This window comes from Prenolepis imparis, unplaced genomic scaffold (assembly GCF_030444845.1).
Source record: "Prenolepis imparis isolate NDT839.2.m4 unplaced genomic scaffold, iyPreImpa1.0 SCAF_10, whole genome shotgun sequence".
Classification (NCBI taxonomy): Eukaryota; Metazoa; Arthropoda; class Insecta; order Hymenoptera; family Formicidae; genus Prenolepis; species Prenolepis imparis.
The window spans coordinates 14697171-14713928 of NW_028141168.1; the positions used below are offsets into that span (position 1 = coordinate 14697171).

A 16758-nucleotide genomic window follows, 5' to 3' on the forward strand; every position below is an offset into this window, starting at 1 on the left:
AATTAATTAATTAATTAATTAATAATATTAATTAATAAAAAGAGACATTCTAGAGAAATAAGATTGCGAGATAATTTACCCTATTTACGTATCGCCTCCTATCATTTATTATCAATTTCATCTCGCAAAAGGCTCCGTCTACAAGTTTGACAAGTCTATGGTCGAAAGCGAACTCGCTGAAAGGAGAGACCGTTCAAAATGGCGGCGTACTTGGCAGTTGTCTGTTGTACAAAATAGGTTATCGGGGTGGTGTACCTATATGTGAGCGATTAATCCTTCGCGAGATCCCACGAGAAAGCCAACGAAAAAAGCCCCCGAAAGTAATATTATGATCATCACCAGATAAGATTTGTGTACACGGCGCGTTTTAATCTCCCGTATATCGAGGGCATCCGGAAGATAATGGCCGAAAATGTCATCACAGGCGACGACGAGCTCCTGAAAAACATTAAAACCCTCCTCTGGGGTTCGACCGTCAAGGAGGATATTTTTAAGCGATGGGCGCAAGGTAGCGAAGAGTTATTACCTCGTGGCATTTCGTAGACAGATAATGTAACGTCGTATCGCGCCGGTGTAATCGGTGTAATGGCCGATCAGCAGTGATGATTGTAATCATTTTTTCTGAAGACGGCTTGAGAATTCACTTTCACCATGTCCCTTGTGTTCTGCAGACTCTCTCGCTTCGTAATTCTGTGGAATCGATTTCAGATAATTTGAATAAAATTTAGAGGATACGCATGTGTGCTTTTATATAATACAGAGAATCATATTATTTTATAATGAAATACTATAAGCTTATTGCTACACATTTTTTAGACGCGTAGATATAATAATTAATCGTTTTACAGGCTTTTACTTCAGTATAGACGAACCTACCGCACTTGTACAGAGAGAAGGAGGGCCTTGCGCTGTGATAGCCTCGGTTCAAGCATTTATCTTGAAACAGTTACTATTGGAGAGTGATGTGGTCACTTGGAAGACTTACAAGGCCGAAAAATGTGATCAATTACTTATAAAGGCTATGATTGAAATTATAAATCAAGCTGTCAACATTCGGGATCCTAAGTATTCGATAGTATATGCCAATGATTCCAATGGCTTTGTATCCAGCAGTGAAGGCTCCGATTCTAAGTTGACAGAACCTGCAATAAATTCAGCCCAAGATACTAGCGAAGCTAATCAAATTAGTGATACGCAAGTTACAAAACAAGCGCAATTAGAATCAGAAGTTTTTCATTCTCAATTAAGGTATAGTTTATGCCAGAAGATATATATACCTTTAATCGTGGATGAAACTATTTTTTAAAATAGTTAGCCATTGCTTATATTTTCACTTATTATATTTCAGGATATTTATTACAAGAAATATCGACGACGTAGAGGATTTCTTCACAGAACGAATTGGAATGTTGAAAGATCAGTATGGCGTATTGTTGTTACTTTACACAGTGATGTGTACAAAAGGAGCTCCAGAAATATGTCTCGAAATGTTGGAACCCATAGAACCCATGATCGACTCCACCTATGGATATGGAAGTCAAAATTTAATAAATTTAATGCTCACTGGCCGAGCAGTCAGTCATGTTTGGGATCATGATCAAGATATTAGTGGATTAAGTGAGATGAATGTTTTGTATTTCTTTAAACTCAACATGACTATTTATATATCGCAATTCTATGTATCACTTAATGTATAATTTATACATAATAAATCCTTCTTTTTCTACATTAACATATTATGCATTGTATTTTGCAGAATTACGTGGGATAGATAAACAGAATAAAGTGGGATTCTTGACTCTGTTGGAGCACTTACGTTATTGCGAAGTGGGAACATTTCTAAAATCACCGTCGCATCCAATTTGGGTGTTGGGATCAGACACGCATTTAACTGTGCTCTTTTCTACGGAGAAACGATTAGTGAGTCCGGAAACACCGGCGGAACAGGCACGAAGAATTTTTAAACGCTTTGATCCGGAAGGGAATAATTTTATCGCAGCAAATCAATTGCAGAATGTAATGGCGGAATTAGGGCTGGTAACTGATGCAGAATAGTACGTGCTCCTTTTCTTTATCTTGCTTATTTTCTCTGTACATTATTCGTATCGATACTGCATTGTTGAAGCTGAAATATAAAAGTGCTTGTATAAAATTTCACCGTCAAAATATTTTCATGAAAAATTGAAATATTGTTGCAGCGTCAATATTATAAGGAGGAAACTGGATAGTGAAAATCTAGGAATAATACTTCTCGCATTGTTTATGGATGAATTTTTCCCCGAGGAACCATGTATGTGCCCGGACACGTTCGTTTTGTATCACTACAATGGTCTGCAACGTAGCAATCTGGAAAATAGAGTCAAGTATCACATGGGACAGGCAGTATTGCTCGAGTGCACCGTAAAGTGTATCATGGATAGCAATCCAATGCTGACAGTCCTGCAGACAAAGTGGCCAAGGATTGAGATACAGTGGGACATAGGACAGAATCCTAGTTTAAATTAGAATTTATAAACTGTAATATATATATATATATATATATATATATATATATACACACACACACACACACACACACACACACACACACATATATATATATACACATACATACACTGAACACAAACACAAATAGGGCCGAACGCGTAGAGTGACTTGACCGAGCGCTTCTATAGAATATTCTTGAGAGAGAATTACCATTTTAAGACCGTAGTCTAGTCAAATCGGCCATCCTCTGATTCGTATTGATGAATATTGGTGAGACACTCCTGCCAATAAGAAATGTTATTTATTTCCACGAAAATATAATAATTGTAACACACATGGTCAAAGTAAAAATCTATTACAAGTATTTTACGTCATTTAACGTCAAAATATTGCACCGTCTGTGTCAGTGAGATTAAAGTGTATTTTGGGGACCTTTAATATGTATTATTTAAAACTACAATTTCTATTTAAATATTTTGCAAAAAAAAAATATCTTAATGAAACTTCTCAGCACGATAGAATTTAATGATGGTCGATTGCAAATAGCTTACTACAATGACACAAGACAAGGTTCTCAAAAGAATTCTACTTACTCTCGCGCAGCTTATTTCATAATAAAATTATTCGTTGTGTTTTGTGGCAGAAAATAATGGATTCTTTAGGCGAGCTTAAACAAAATTCAATTTGTTGTATATTATATAATAGATAAGTATTATGTAATATATAATATTATAATTATATAATATATTATGCAATATATTATATACAATATTATTATACAAAAACTATATAAAAAAATATGCAATGTCATCATTTTGAGACTTTGCATATGCCATTATTTCACAATTCTTGCTACAAGTATGACTTTTACGTTGCTTTAAAGAAAACACTTTTTCAAATTAAATTTCAAATATTTTTTTTCTTGATAATATAGCAAGCAACACAGGACTATATGATTTTTATGAAAATTAATGTGCGACAAAATATAAATATTTTCGAAATATTACTTGTTAATTTTCATAATTATTTGATTAATGTTTATTTTATATAACTATTGCAAAAGCGCAGTAATGTTAATAAACTTACTACTTTTGATTAAAAATAGTTACCACAATTTGACTTCGTTTTGCAATAATTGAAATATAACCTATAATCTAAGATAAAAATCTTTTATAGTAAATACAACTCGTAAATTCCAATATTTTTTTAACCCATTACTCTTCAGTTAAATAAACGTTATTTTAAATCATTCTTCTTGTCATAATTCTTTGATACACTAATACAAATCAGTTTTATATGTTAGAAATTTATATTTATATTTACTACTATATATATGTATATTAGAGGGCTATACTTCAAGCATACATAATATTTATTATTATCGTCATATTTACATTATATAAAATCAGACACAATCTATACTGGCATCATTTGCAACTATGTATAGAATGGTTTGCCTTATACTACGATAAAGATTTTTATTTACTAAATTTTAAAAAATGCATACACTTTAATCACTTGCATCATCAGCTTGATTGTCATCTCCGCCACTTCCTGCAGACGTTTCAGAATTAGATTCGTCATCTGAATCTTTAAGTATCTTTCCTTTACTATTCTTTTTGGGCCTATGCGTTTCAATATCTGATCCTTCCTCATCCGATGAATAAATGTTTGAAGCTAGAGACAATATTTTTTTTAATATCGCAAAAGAATTATTGCACATTACTGCTTTTAATATACAGAATAAATCAATCTGATACAATTTTATGTAAAAGATATAAAGAGAGAGAGAGAGAGAGAGATGATGAATTTTGAAGTTATTCATTTTAGTATAATACACAGAACTAACCTTTAGAAACAATTGCTGCGATTCCCTTTTTATACTTATTTTTGATAGCTGCCAATGAAATTGCACCCTCGTCGTCGGAACCATCATCATGATAAACGTCGCCGCTATATGCTCCCGCGGTACGATTAGCATTCCTGATACCACTAGTACTCTTTTTCGGTTTGTTTTGGACTCGCATAGCCATACGTAGTTTTTCCTCTTCTTTCTAAAAAATAATAAATATATATATAATATATAATATATACAATAATACATTGGAGTATAAGTATTACACATAATAATGCGTAAAGAAATTGTACCTTTATCATCTCGTATCTGTTCTGGTCTGGATTCATTCCCACTTGAGAAAGAACCTTGATGCCGGAAGTCTTTTGCGATCTATCAGCCAGAGACATAGTCATCTTCCTGTGCGTGAACGATTCGGTGGAGTGCGGTCGGAAAGTTAATTTTGTTCTAAACACCGCTTGGCCCTGTAAACCGGTACCTTGGCGAATATAGAGATGGTTATGATCGCCCTGTAAAGGCTGCTTGTACACGTCGAAGATTTCCGAGCCCAGATGCAACGACATGCTACCATCCGACCACTTGACGAATCTCGCGTTGCTCTCCTTCACCATTTTGCCGTCATCGTTAAACGTCTCTTTCCACCTCAATGTATTTTCCACTTTGAGCTTCAATCGCGCCCGGCCCTCCTCGTCCAGAGTTTCCTCCTCGTCGATTTCATCCTCGTAGGTTTCATGATCAAACGGTCTCGTTTCCACGGACAAGAAATTCGGCAACTTTACGAAGTGAATTTCACGTCCGAGGTCGGTAGTAATTTTCGGAATTTCTACGTCGATTCTAGTCTCCGGAGGTGGCTCTGGCTCTTCCTCTTTATCTTTATCCTCTTCCTACGCACAGAATACATTTAACGTTAGAACATCTCTCCCTGGTTAGGTTCTCGTCCGCTTTTCTCGCCTCTCGATTAAAAATAAGTCGCGTCCTGAAAGCACATCGCGAAAGGATGTAAAGATTATTTGCCAGTCTCGTCTCGTTAACTTACATATTCAATAATTCGGCTCGGCCCTTCTCCCCCGCTCTCGGATCTGCCGCGACTATGACTTCTGCTTCTGCTTCTACTCCTACTCCTACTTTTGCTACGACTTTTGCTTCTACTCCTACTCCGACTACGCTCCCGTCCTTTCTCTCTCTCCTCTTCCTTCTTGTCCTTCTCGTCGTCTGTGCTAATGTCACTTGCATCGCCAAACAATGCGTCCGCGGTCGGAGCGACGCTGTTCTCCTTGTCTTCCGTCTCGTTCTCAGAATCCGAGGCTATTATCGTTTTAATTCGCTTGACAGTTTTTTCAGTATCCGAACCAGAACCGCTGTTTTGTCGTTTAACTTTCGAACGTTCCTCATCGCTCTCGTCAGATTTTAAATTTCGATCTAAGAAGAAAACTTCACATTAGACGGGGACAAATTTAACTTTTAACTTATTAAAAACTTATTAAAAACTATTCACAAGAAGGAAACGTATTATGATCACAGCGAGCTGAATAAAGCGAAACGAACCTGCTTGTTTGAAGGATCTGTTCGACTCATTATCGCTCTTATCATTCTTCGGACTTTTAGATCTCGATCTCTTGTCGTCAGATTTTTCAGAACCTGCTCTCTCCGCCGACTCGTCGAACTTCCTCGAGGACGCGGAGGAATTCGAGCGCCTTCCCGCCGGACTCGCGGAACCAGCTGATTTATTACTTCTCTGCGAAGAAACGCTCCTGGATCGACGACTTTTCGGAGAGTCCGACGCGTTGGATCCAGGAGAGGCCGGGGTCTTGGACTTTCTCTCCGCCGAATGAGCGGAACCAGCTGATTTATTACTTCTCTGCGAAGAAACGCTCCTGGATCGACGACTTTTCGGAGAGTCCGACGCGTTGGATCTAGGAGAGGCCGGGGTCTTGGACTTTCTCTCCGCCGAATGAGCGGAACCAGCTGATTTATTACTTCTCTGCGAAGAAACGCTCCTAGATCGACGACTTTTCGGAGAGTCCGACGCGTTGGATCTAGGAGAGGCCGGAGTCTTGGACTTTCTCTCCGCCGAATGAGCGGATCTCGAACTGACAGGTGACTTGGGACTCCTCGAGGAACGTACGCTACCACGTGGAGACGGCGAGCGGGATCTTGCTGACTTTTGAGAGTCCATGGAACTGTTGGAGGCCACCGACTTTGGGCTGCCGCTCCTGGATCGCGCGGAATCGGATTTCTCGCTCTGAACGGAGCCGACGCTCGAACGTCTCGAGCCCGATCCGGGCGAGCCCGGGCTCTCCGACTTCCGGCTGCCGCCGTCCACCTTGTTCGACTCGACGCTGGATCTGGAAGCACGGCTGATGTTCGACGCGGGCGAAGCCGGCGCGCCATTCTCATCCTCGGAGTGCTCATCCCTCCTGACGTTGCTCGACGTTTGTGCGGGAGCCTGTGACGCACGACTTCCGCTGCGACTCGACCTCGAGGACGCCGAAGCGTTGTCCGACTCTGATCCTGAAAACGGAGTCGGAATTAGAATTTTATTTTCAATAAACTAGTTTAAATTATTTTAAAAAAATAATTACAATCAATTATTATTATTATTATTATTATATATTATTATATGATATAATAAATTATTTTAAATAAATGATTTTCAGACATAACCTCAAATATTGCGGAACCGATCACTCTGCTTACATATATACATTTATACAGATTATTAAAATTCTTTACATAGTTATAGAATCTGCAGGGCAACCTGTCGAAGTAGAGATCTACCGATATTTACGTACCAGAATCGCCGCTGGAATCGCGCAAAGTTTCACGCACCGGGGACATGTTTACCCGTTTGAAGTTGGTCGCAAAATGCACTCTGACGTCACCACACACGTTTCGAGTTGTTTAATTCAGGCTACGTTCCACCAGATGGCAAAGCTCGCGAGTATCATCTGTCTCTGTTTAACTTTCGATGAATGATAAAGATAAAATGAATCCCACGTGCAAACTGTCAAGTGAAACAAATTTTGACAGATTCGAAATACCGAGTGGAACGCGTTTTTCTCTTTTAGCGTCTGCTAAGCACATGCGCGATTTATGACACAAAACAAACTTCCTAACCGCAAAAATGCCGCCTTTAACAATTTATTGTACTCTCTTTGCGGTATCGAGCTTTTAATCTAATAACATTTTTGCTACACGAGAAGAATGCGTTGACGGACTTTTCTCGAAATCTATTTGTTCTATTTATTTTAAATATTTGTCGCAAAGAGAGCGGAGGTTATGGACTTTAGTCATTACGAAAGCATGACGAACACGTCGAATGGTAATTAAGCTCGAGAATAATTTATTCTGAAAAAAAAAAAAAAAAAATAGGTGAAATCATTAATAGACAATAACATTTCAGCCGGCGCAAAGTTGATGCTTGACAGATAAGTTGATTCCAAGAGTAGATCTCGACGTGGACGCTTATATAAGGAAAAGATATGGCAGAGAAGGGTGCTCATTTGACTGGAACTGCATTCATCAGGCCTTCTATCTTCGAAATTATCGCGCAGGAATCGCTCGCGTCTACCCTCGAACCAGCTTTTAAAAAGTTCCTTTCGGTACATTGTTTGAGAAATGTTTCTCGAACGTAATTCAATTCTTGTTTGTTAGAAAATCTATTTTTGATAAACAAATATATATTTCTTTAAAAAAATATTCAGAAATTGATACAGCAGATACATATATATTTGTGAATATATACATAGTCTATTTTATATCATAAAAGTATATTTCTTGTTGAAATATTATTTCATCTTGTACATAAATTTTTCATTAAATTTTATTATTTTAGTTTCTCGTTTCTTTTAATCCTGAAAGATATGGACATATTCTTCAATGGGCAGACGAAGGTTATTTAATTTTTAATGCAATTCTTCAACGGCATTACCTAAAGAAATACTGTAAGTATTTTTGTAATAAATAATATATTTAATAATTAATATTTTGCTATGATAATTTCTTCTGTAGAAACAAAAATTTCTTTTTTATCACATAATTATTTTCAGCTGCATCATTTTCTGAAACATTTTATGGTTTGAAGCGTGTTGCGGTAATCGATTCTAAACTCAAAGGAAACTTATCACATAAGCAACAAATACTGTCATTGATATTAATTGTGATATTTCCATATCTAAAAAATAAACTTGCACAACTCAGTTCGAGATATAAACTCGAGGAAGTAGATGGCCAAGCATTAAGAGAGGCAAGTTTGAAATATACAAAGCATATTTAAAAAGTCATTTTTAAATATATATCATGCAATAACTGGTTAATAATATTAAATAATTATATTGATTACAGAGGGGGCAGAAATTCTTTCGTAAATATATTGTTAAAGGACACTCAATTCTTTTTATAACATACGAATCACTCGTACTGTATAATTACATACTTTATATATCGGAAAAATCAGTGTATCCATCACCTTTGCTAAGACTGTTGTCCGTTACGCTGACATATGCTGATCCACACTCTGCTCTCACTATCACAGAATTATTGAGGAAGATAAAGTACAATTCATTCACTGTTGGTGATGGATGGAATATACTTCAAAGAATTGTCACTGGATCTCTCGAATTGGGGGCTTTTTTCTTACAATTTCTCTCATGGTGGACCCAGGAAAATTATGATATGGATATCACGAGTCTTCCAGCTCCTCCACCTCCAAAAGTAAATATAAATAGATTAAATAAATTAGCTTATAATTAATTGCATCATATCGAATTAAATAAATAATTTTAGTTACCACATGAATAATATAATATTGTTCCAACAGGTGCCAACTGTTGCGCAGCAATACAAAGGAATCTGTCCGCTTTGTCGTAAGCCTCATCGTATACATACAGTGCTTATGGTGTCTGGGTAAGTAAATAATACCTAGTGAATACCTTTATCTTGATTTTGAGCAAAATAATAAATTAGATTGATTTAATTTTGTAGTTACGTATTTTGCTATCAATGCATTTTATCGGAAATACGAAAAAATAAGAGATGTCCGGTGACGCATTATCCTGCCAAAGAAGATGATTTAATACGTCTGTATATAGAATAAAGTGTATATATATATGTATGTAAAAATATATAATTTGTTATTTATAATAATATAATGTATTATATATATATATTCAAAGAATGAAGTCGAAAAATAAACGCCGATTGGCCATAATCATATAACATATCGTTTTAGAAACTTATTCGAGCGCGCAAAAAATTAATATATTGAATTATTGTACATTTATATATATATATATATATATATATATATATATATATATATATTAGTAGAAAAAGAAATTAACTTTTTTCTCAAAATAACAGATTTTATTTTTTTATGACACTGTGGCATATTAAATGGCAAAGTATTTCTAATTGATTACTAATATATATATTTATAATATAATTTTTTTACAAGTTTATATATAAGAAGTAATAGCTTAAATATAAGATAAAGTAGATCTTTAGTTAAATCATTATTGCAGAGTTACAACAAAATAACGACACAATAAAATATACGGCGAGTCGAAGAGTAATGAATATAAACATTCCAAACATTTATACATAATTCAGATGTGTTAATGTGCGTTTGTATCCTTTTAGTATCGAATTCCTAATATAGCTAAGATCATTAGAATGACCATTGTATACTATGTACAAATCAGAGTATCACACTATCTAAAAAATTAAAAACACTATCTAAGACAGATATAATATAATAAGGCACATTTTTTTTTCTTAAAAATATACAGTAGCTTCTAATAGCTTTGAATAATTTTGTTTCTATGTGTAGTAAAAAGTCAATTCCTCTTTATATTTGTATAAATTTCAACTTAATAAATTTATTTAAATACTAATATAAATATTGCATCCAAAAATATAATGAGAATATTTACCATTTGATAGATACACCGATATCAATAATTCATGTAATGTCATTTTACGCTGATAAAAGTATGTAATATATATCGTATGTGATTCATGCATCAATTTATAACAATAATCATATCTAAAAAATACTGAGCGTTATAAAAAGTGCCAATTACTAGTTATTACTATTTTTTTCTTAACCTAATTTTAAGTGAAAATAAGGAAAATTGAATGCTAAATGTAAATTTCAAAACTGATTAATAGCTGAGCAGGAAGTCCAAATTTACAATATTTATAGATGCAAATATTTTTTATGCCGTGTACCATATTGATTCATATTGTTTTTAATTCAATATACGCAGTAATAGTAGTATTTACAATGCTCAAATTATTGATTTGTATATTTGGACACGATTCGACAACTTTAAGATGTTGCACAATTTAATTAACTCAGGCAGTTAAAGTTTGTTTAAATTTTAGCTTCTATTTGATATTCGCAAATATCTCGAAAATAGAGTAAGCCAATGCTTAAGTTATATATTTAACAATGTATATGAATCACAGATAACATGTGGGTTAGACTTGGACAAAATAAAAAAAAATTCCACAAAGGAATTTCTTATATATACACACACAAGTGTATATCTGTGTATGTGTTATATCATTATGTTTATAATTATATACGAAACATTGTATATTCGATATACAGCTTGTATAAAAAATAATTATACGCGTTTGAAACAGATGATAAATGTATCTAATCATGTTTATATTGCTTTTATAAGTTAAATGTGCAAGCATATAATGACAGTTTTTGTTAAGCATTCTAATGGCTTAATTTCTATAAACAAAATATAATAATTTGAAAGCACATAAGCTATGTTTTCATCAAAAATATATAATCATTTCTGATACTTTATATTATCACTGTGTCTCTCTCAACAAACATAGAGTTATATTTAAAATGTTGAATTCTCAAATAGATTTAAATATAGTTTCCTGATATATATATATACATTTTTTTTTTTTCACATTAATAGAGCAATTTGAATGCAAAAAATGTGTAACAATACGTGTATATAATATAATGATTGTCAAGAGATGAGGCGTCAAAGATAGATTAACTTGTCAGTTATACAATGCTGACAAAGTATAAATTTGTGTGTCAGGCACTTATGATTGATGTGGCAATCAATATGTTAATAAATGGGCACAATATATAGATGCATGAATATTATAAATATGTCTATTGGAATTTATAATACACAATAAAACAAATATATGTGTATATATAAATCTGTTTTAATGTGTAAAATACGAAAATAGCAAATTTATATTGATTTGTTCGCAAACATGCAATACATTCATATGCAAATTAACTGAATATTTATATGCATGCAAATTTATCTAACAAGTTGCATTATAATAGCATAAAATGTACATATCCTGCATATACAGAGCGTTCCATTGTTACACTAAACCAAAATAATTTCAAATAAATTTTGTTATTGTAACACTTGACAAAATCGAAATAGAGGCGCAGTGTCATTTTGAGTAGTTGTAGATAACTGAAAAAATCAAGAGTTAATGTATAATAAAATCTAAAATGGCTTAGCGATTAAAACATTAAAAATTGAGTTAGATTTCTATCATTCGCGCCCAATATTTTTTTCGTCATGTGCTTATAACGGAATGTTTCTTTTGTAATATACAAATTCAATATTAAATTTTTATATTAATAAGATTTTCTTTAAGCTTTTGCTTGTAAAAATTCAGCAACTCTAAATTCGTTGAGAAATCTGGCAGTATAATCTGACACAATGGTGATGGAACACTCTGTGATATCTCATATCCTTGAGTATTACATATGTACGTGTTTATACGGTCTTATTTTTTAAAATTCAATTCCTAGCATCATATTGATCAACATCGACTTTTCAAGAACTACAATTCTTCAAAGAAGGCGACTCTAGCTTTAGTAGATCCGGATTTCACCTTTTTCAGTGTGCTGTACTTATTCTCACCGAGTCGAACTTGCTCCTCGTGCAGTTGATCTAATTCGCACTGCTTCTCACCGACTTTCAGAACTTCAATTTCGGAACGTAACTCTCGCAGCTGTTCCTGCAAGTTTTTACTTTTCTCCCAATAATCGCTTCGTTCCTTTTCAATCTCTAACGAAAGTTGGTCGACATCTCCATCACCAATAAGATCGTAAGATGTTAAATCAGGTGGCAAAGGTTCTGCGTCCAACTGCAGAGTTTGAAGATCCGCCTGTAGATCTGATGGAAGCACTTGCGTCGAGGGAAATAGATTTGGCACAGGCTATCGACAAGTTAAATGAACGATTTATAAGTTCAACTTATATAACATTATGACTCAGCGTTATATAAATGACTAAGTATATTCTTTCTATATATCACACTGTTTTTAAATAAACATTGAAGCTATACTTACAGTTATGGTAGCGGGTATGTAGGCGTTTCTGCTGAGAAACTCTAACAGCTTTTCTTTAGCTTCTTTCTCGGCGACTCTTGCGCGTAATAGCTCGTCCTTTAACCTTTCCGCTTCAGCAGCTCTGCGTTCTGACTCCTGGACCAGTCTTTCCGTTAATAATTCAGCCTCTCTGGTCTTTCGTTCCAAGTGAACCTTTTCTTCTTCAGTCTTCATATTGTTCAGCCGTATGCGCGTAATCTCTTGTTCGGCTTCCGATGCTTTCTGACCTAAAAGCATCGCTTCTTCTTCGGCTACGCGACTTTTCTCAGCTAAAAGATCTGCAGTCTCTTCAGATCTTCTCTGGAAAATAAAAAGTTTCAATTTAGTACAGTATAGATTAGTTTTAGTTTATATTTCTATTTATAATTGCTATATATTCTTTTTGTATCTTTTCATATCTATAATCATATCTTACAAGAGCTTCATTTGCAAGTCGTATTTCCTCTTGATATTGTAAAAGTCGATGCTCCATTGCAATCTTCTCCCTCTCTGCCGCTTCTCTTAATTGTTTTTCTCGTGCTAATTTGTTTCTCTCAATTTGCCTCCTAATAATATCATAATTATTTGTAAAAAAGTTGCAAGTAATTATATAAATAAATGTCTTACACATTTATATATATGTATAAATATATATATGTTATTTATACAAGCATCTAAAAGTTCTACAAACAAGTTTTATTTTTTCAAATTTTTAGATTATAGACCGTTAAAATATATGTGTAAGAGCATTGCATAAATAATTTATTTACTAACCTTAATATATACATATATACATATATTTAAAAAAACATGTTGAAAACACATGTTTAAATATTGCTTCCTATAAAATTGGCAAAAAAAAGAAGAGCTATATTTTGTTAAAAATGTAGCATGGCTAAGAACGAGCAAGATTACAAAAGCTACATTTTAATAAATTCTTTTTAATATCGAAGCAAGAAACAAGAATTATTATTTAATCTACATCTATATGATGCGTTCATAGATTTAATTTTAATTTGTGCAGTATTTTTAATAATATTAAAATTTACATGTTACTCAAAGTATGTTTATAGTTTTGGCAATTATCAAAGAAGTCGCTGCTACCTACTGCAATAAGAAAAAAAAATAAATAAAAAAAAACATGTTAAATTGTATATTATTTTAAATTAAGTTTATTTTTCTACTTTTTTTATATACATATTGTTTATAATTGTAATTCTAAAGATAAAAATATAAAAATATAAAAATAATTTGATTTTCTTATTAACAATTAAGTTGTCAATCTATTGAAATGTAACAGTTTTTATTGTTTTATAAAGCGTGTAATCAAATGGCATTTGTTTAATTTCAAATTACATTAATTAAAAAAACTCGAAAAATAGATATAAATTAATCATCTGAAATACAATCAACATGAAAAACATTTCTCGCATCAAAACAAACTATTTTTACAAAAAAAATATGCATTTACTTGCCTGGACTTTTCTTCCTTGGCCTGTGCTTTCATCTGCTGAACCTCCATGGAGTCTGGTTTGCGCCTCCTCATATACAGATCGTGGTTGCCAATACACAGGTCCAGGATCTTAACAAATAATACGTGAGCAGCTTTGTCACTATTATGTTCGTCCAACCCTAAAGCTATCAAATTCTTCACCCAGCTGGCAACATCTGACTGTTTCTTTACCAATTTGTTCATGCGAACTTTCTGCGAGAAGAACACGAAGTTTGGTGACGTTTTCTCCACAGTTTTGATTACAAACTTCTTGTCGTCGAAGCTGATGTGACGGATTTCCGACCATTGAAACGTAGTCTTAGGTGCTAGTTTGTTTTCCTTTTCATAGATATTCAATCCCAATGCTGTTACTCCAAGCCAAAGATCTGTTTCCTTCTTATTCTATAAGACAAGAGCTTACGTTAAGAATGGATCAAACTATTCTCTTAATAATAATGCAAGTAATGCTAATTTAATAAGCAAGATAAAAATAACCAATACAAAATTTATCAACTAATGTCTCGGCACTTACACTAATAGGAAAATAGTTTACACCATACATATCGAGATCCTGAGTAATCTTAAGATATTCCATTTCTGCTTCATCCCGAGACATGCCACGATGATCGGCATACCAAATCTTTATCCTGTCCTCCCACATTTCTGGAGTCATTTGGTATTGATCTATAACTCTCTGAGGAAGCAAATCTTCGCTGGCAAGCATTCCAGGGCGATATGAAACTTCATCGTAATCACCATACTGATAAGTAAAATTAAAATTACAAAAAATTACTCTTTAACCACAGACACAATTTTAAGACAAATTAATTTCATTACTCATTACTTATAAAATTAATTTTTTTGACAATACATTCAAATTTTGCAGCATAATTAATATATATATGAAATATTTAGTGATATAGTGAAGTGCAAAATTTATGCGTTTTAAAAATAGAATCCTATTAAATAGGTACGTTACAAATTTTGGACTCGATCCACCTCTCACCTAAGCAACCAATATTTTGATCCAAAATGTATATTACTTAAGTATGCTCTTAAATTGTTTAAATAGACTTTTCCAGTATATTTTAATCATATTGAAGAAACTGTCATATAAATATAAAATCACATCTCGTCTCATATCTTGTACAAGTAAAATTCCAAAATACACGAAACAAGTTTATGATTCATTTAAAATACATTTACCTATTATATTTAAAATTAATTTTATAAATTATATGAGTAGTTTTACTTGTAAATTGTTTAGATAGGAAGATACCTTTGCTTGGACAGCATAGGAAGCGAGTAACACGGAAGCCTCGGGTGGGCAATAAATGTCCATGGATAATATAGCCTGTTTCACTTGTAAGAAAAACAAATGTTGAGTGACCTCTTGCACGAGCTCTTCGGCTACATCCTCAGGATAAAATTTCGCCAGAAACATGAACGGTGTCGTTGGCTGCTGGGAAATGCCCTGATCCTGTACTGTAACCAGTTCAGCGTCATTACAACAAACACGTTCAATGTCTAAATCCAGGTGTGTCGAACAAAAACACAACAATCGATTACTAATTCTTGTACCTTTCTTGTCTAGTTTTAGCCAAGAGATAAAGCCCTTCGAGTCTTCGTACTGGAGTCCAAAGTACCACGTTTCTCTCAACCCTATTGTGCGGCACACCAGGTCGAACAAATCCCTACCCGTTGACCTCCACTGCAGCACAGAAAATTGGCGTCAACTCACAAGATACATCACAAACAACAAGAGATAAAACAAAATACGTCTACAAAGTACAACGTGAGACAAACACTGTGACATATCGCTAACCTCCAGGTTGAACTCGAGCTCCGCGTCCAGGGTGCAGACTTTCACGGGGAAGGACCTTCCCGACTTCTTCCTGCGAAACGGCATCGCGAAGGACGTGTTGCCGATCGCACGTCGCGAAAGATCAGAGCTCGCGTCGATTTCGAACAACATCTCGGCGAAAGAGCAACATTTTTCCTCGCGATTCCGTCAACGAACGCGACGAATTGAGCGAATGAATCAACTAACCTTTACATATCTCTCTCTTTCTCTCGCCCCCGCTCCCTCTCTGTCACTCGTTTGACGCGTGTCCCCTCTCGAACCCCCGATCGCGAACGTAATCGCGAGATTACGCGAACATCTAAAATCGTGACAGCTCGTTCAAACGTCTGACATTTTTCCTCACGCGTGCTCACATCACTCGCTAATTTCACACACAAGCACGCACATCGCACGCAGTGTTGCCAATTTCAGGTCGCGCAACCATAGAATATATAAGAGCGCGTGCCGAGTGTCGGATGTGTGCGGGTGCGCGGCGCGTTCGACTTTGAATGAATCGACTTTAACGTTTAACCTTCAGGTGGCGCTGCTGCGTGACGCGTCGTGACGTCACGACGTCGGAATTCGGTGCGCGGAGTGGGGGAGAAGGGTGGGGTCACGTGGGGTGGGGTCACGTGGGGTGGGGTCACGTGGGGTGGGTGGTGGGGGGACGCGCGCGCGGCGGCGGCGCGGCGCACCGGCGCA

General features: G+C 34.8%; 4 protein-coding genes across 8 annotated transcripts; 2 read left to right on the top strand and 2 right to left on the bottom strand.

Annotated features, from left to right (window-relative positions):
* Positions 1 to 163: 163 nt before the first annotated feature.
* LOC145942336 (ubiquitin carboxyl-terminal hydrolase MINDY-3 homolog) lies at positions 164 to 3482 on the top strand. Its single transcript, XM_083048962.1, has 5 exons — positions 164 to 508; positions 849 to 1248; positions 1349 to 1617; positions 1757 to 2054; positions 2199 to 3482. Exons 1-5 carry the CDS (start codon positions 403 to 405, stop codon positions 2503 to 2505), a joined length of 1380 nt encoding a protein of 459 aa, XP_082905088.1. The 5' UTR covers positions 164 to 402; the 3' UTR covers positions 2506 to 3482.
* A 359-nt stretch (positions 3483 to 3841) lies between these two features.
* On the bottom strand, positions 3842 to 7291 carry Atu (Another transcription unit). Its single transcript, XM_083048957.1, has 6 exons — positions 7135 to 7291; positions 5888 to 6853; positions 5379 to 5761; positions 4636 to 5226; positions 4337 to 4541; positions 3842 to 4164 (listed from the first exon to the last, which is right to left on the bottom strand). The coding sequence occupies exons 1-6, from the start codon at positions 7178 to 7180 to the stop codon at positions 3998 to 4000; spliced, it is 2358 nt and encodes a 785-aa protein (XP_082905083.1). The 5' UTR covers positions 7181 to 7291; the 3' UTR covers positions 3842 to 3997.
* Positions 7292 to 7439: 148 nt separating this feature from the next.
* Pex12 (peroxisomal biogenesis factor 12) lies at positions 7440 to 10097 on the top strand. Of its 2 annotated transcripts, XM_083048964.1 has the most exons (8): positions 7440 to 7664; positions 7746 to 7944; positions 8178 to 8286; positions 8392 to 8588; positions 8687 to 9055; positions 9162 to 9247; positions 9326 to 9452; positions 9865 to 10097. In XM_083048964.1, the coding sequence occupies exons 2-7, from the start codon at positions 7825 to 7827 to the stop codon at positions 9435 to 9437; spliced, it is 993 nt and encodes a 330-aa protein (XP_082905090.1). In that variant the 5' UTR covers positions 7440 to 7664; positions 7746 to 7824; the 3' UTR covers positions 9438 to 9452; positions 9865 to 10097. The 2 variants fall into 2 exon arrangements, with proteins under 2 accessions (XP_082905090.1, XP_082905089.1); XM_083048963.1 differs by lacking the exon at positions 9865 to 10097 and having other exon boundaries at positions 7441 to 7664; positions 9326 to 9646.
* On the bottom strand, positions 9130 to 16574 carry Mer (ezrin/radixin/moesin family protein merlin). 4 transcript variants are annotated; one of them, XM_083048959.1, is made up of 9 exons: positions 16039 to 16574; positions 15795 to 15924; positions 15493 to 15698; positions 14746 to 14973; positions 14197 to 14615; positions 13158 to 13287; positions 12704 to 13042; positions 12245 to 12571; positions 9130 to 9243 (listed from the first exon to the last, which is right to left on the bottom strand). In XM_083048959.1, exons 1-9 carry the CDS (start codon positions 16186 to 16188, stop codon positions 9235 to 9237), a joined length of 1938 nt encoding a protein of 645 aa, XP_082905085.1. In that variant the 5' UTR covers positions 16189 to 16574; the 3' UTR covers positions 9130 to 9234. The 4 variants fall into 4 exon arrangements, with proteins under 4 accessions (XP_082905085.1, XP_082905086.1, XP_082905087.1 ...); XM_083048960.1 differs by lacking the exon at positions 9130 to 9243 and adding an exon at positions 9377 to 9396 and having other exon boundaries at positions 12274 to 12571; XM_083048961.1 differs by lacking the exon at positions 9130 to 9243 and having other exon boundaries at positions 12192 to 12571; positions 14197 to 14303; positions 14406 to 14615; positions 16039 to 16571.
* Between the last annotated feature and the right edge of the window lie 184 nt (positions 16575 to 16758).

What these genes read in the sequence shown, in the direction of transcription:
- LOC145942336 (XM_083048962.1), top strand. Translation starts at nt 403, where the DNA reads ATGGCCGAAAATGTCATCACAGGCGACGACGAGCTCCTGAAAAACATT. An exon ending in TTTTAAGCGATGGGCGCAAG is followed by an intron (nt 509 to 848) that starts GTAGCGAAGAGT and finishes ATCGTTTTACAG; the next exon opens with GCTTTTACTTCAGTATAGAC. An exon ending in CTGGTAACTGATGCAGAATA is followed by an intron (nt 2,055 to 2,198) that starts GTACGTGCTCCT and finishes ATATTGTTGCAG; the next exon opens with CGTCAATATTATAAGGAGGA.
- Mer (XM_083048958.1), bottom strand. Translation starts at nt 16,188, where the DNA reads ATGTTGTTCGAAATCGACGCGAGCTCTGATCTTTCGCGACGTGCGATC. An exon ending in TAAACTATTTTCCTATTAGT is followed by an intron (nt 14,616 to 14,745) that starts GTAAGTGCCGAG and finishes CTTGTCTTATAG; the next exon opens with AATAAGAAGGAAACAGATCT. An exon ending in ACATACCCGCTACCATAACT is followed by an intron (nt 12,572 to 12,703) that starts GTAAGTATAGCT and finishes ACTTGTCGATAG; the next exon opens with CCTGTGCCAAATCTATTTCC.
- Atu (XM_083048957.1), bottom strand. Translation starts at nt 7,180, where the DNA reads ATGTCCCCGGTGCGTGAAACTTTGCGCGATTCCAGCGGCGATTCTG. An exon ending in CAGATCCTTCAAACAAGCAG is followed by an intron (nt 5,762 to 5,887) that starts GTTCGTTTCGCT and finishes TTTTCTTCTTAG; the next exon opens with ATCGAAATTTAAAATCTGAC. An exon ending in CGCAGCAATTGTTTCTAAAG is followed by an intron (nt 4,165 to 4,336) that starts GTTAGTTCTGTG and finishes TATTGTCTCTAG; the next exon opens with CTTCAAACATTTATTCATCG.
- Pex12 (XM_083048964.1), top strand. Translation starts at nt 7,825, where the DNA reads ATGGCAGAGAAGGGTGCTCATTTGACTGGAACTGCATTCATCAGGCCT. An exon ending in GCATTACCTAAAGAAATACT is followed by an intron (nt 8,287 to 8,391) that starts GTAAGTATTTTT and finishes AATTATTTTCAG; the next exon opens with CTGCATCATTTTCTGAAACA. An exon ending in CAGCTCCTCCACCTCCAAAA is followed by an intron (nt 9,056 to 9,161) that starts GTAAATATAAAT and finishes TTGTTCCAACAG; the next exon opens with GTGCCAACTGTTGCGCAGCA.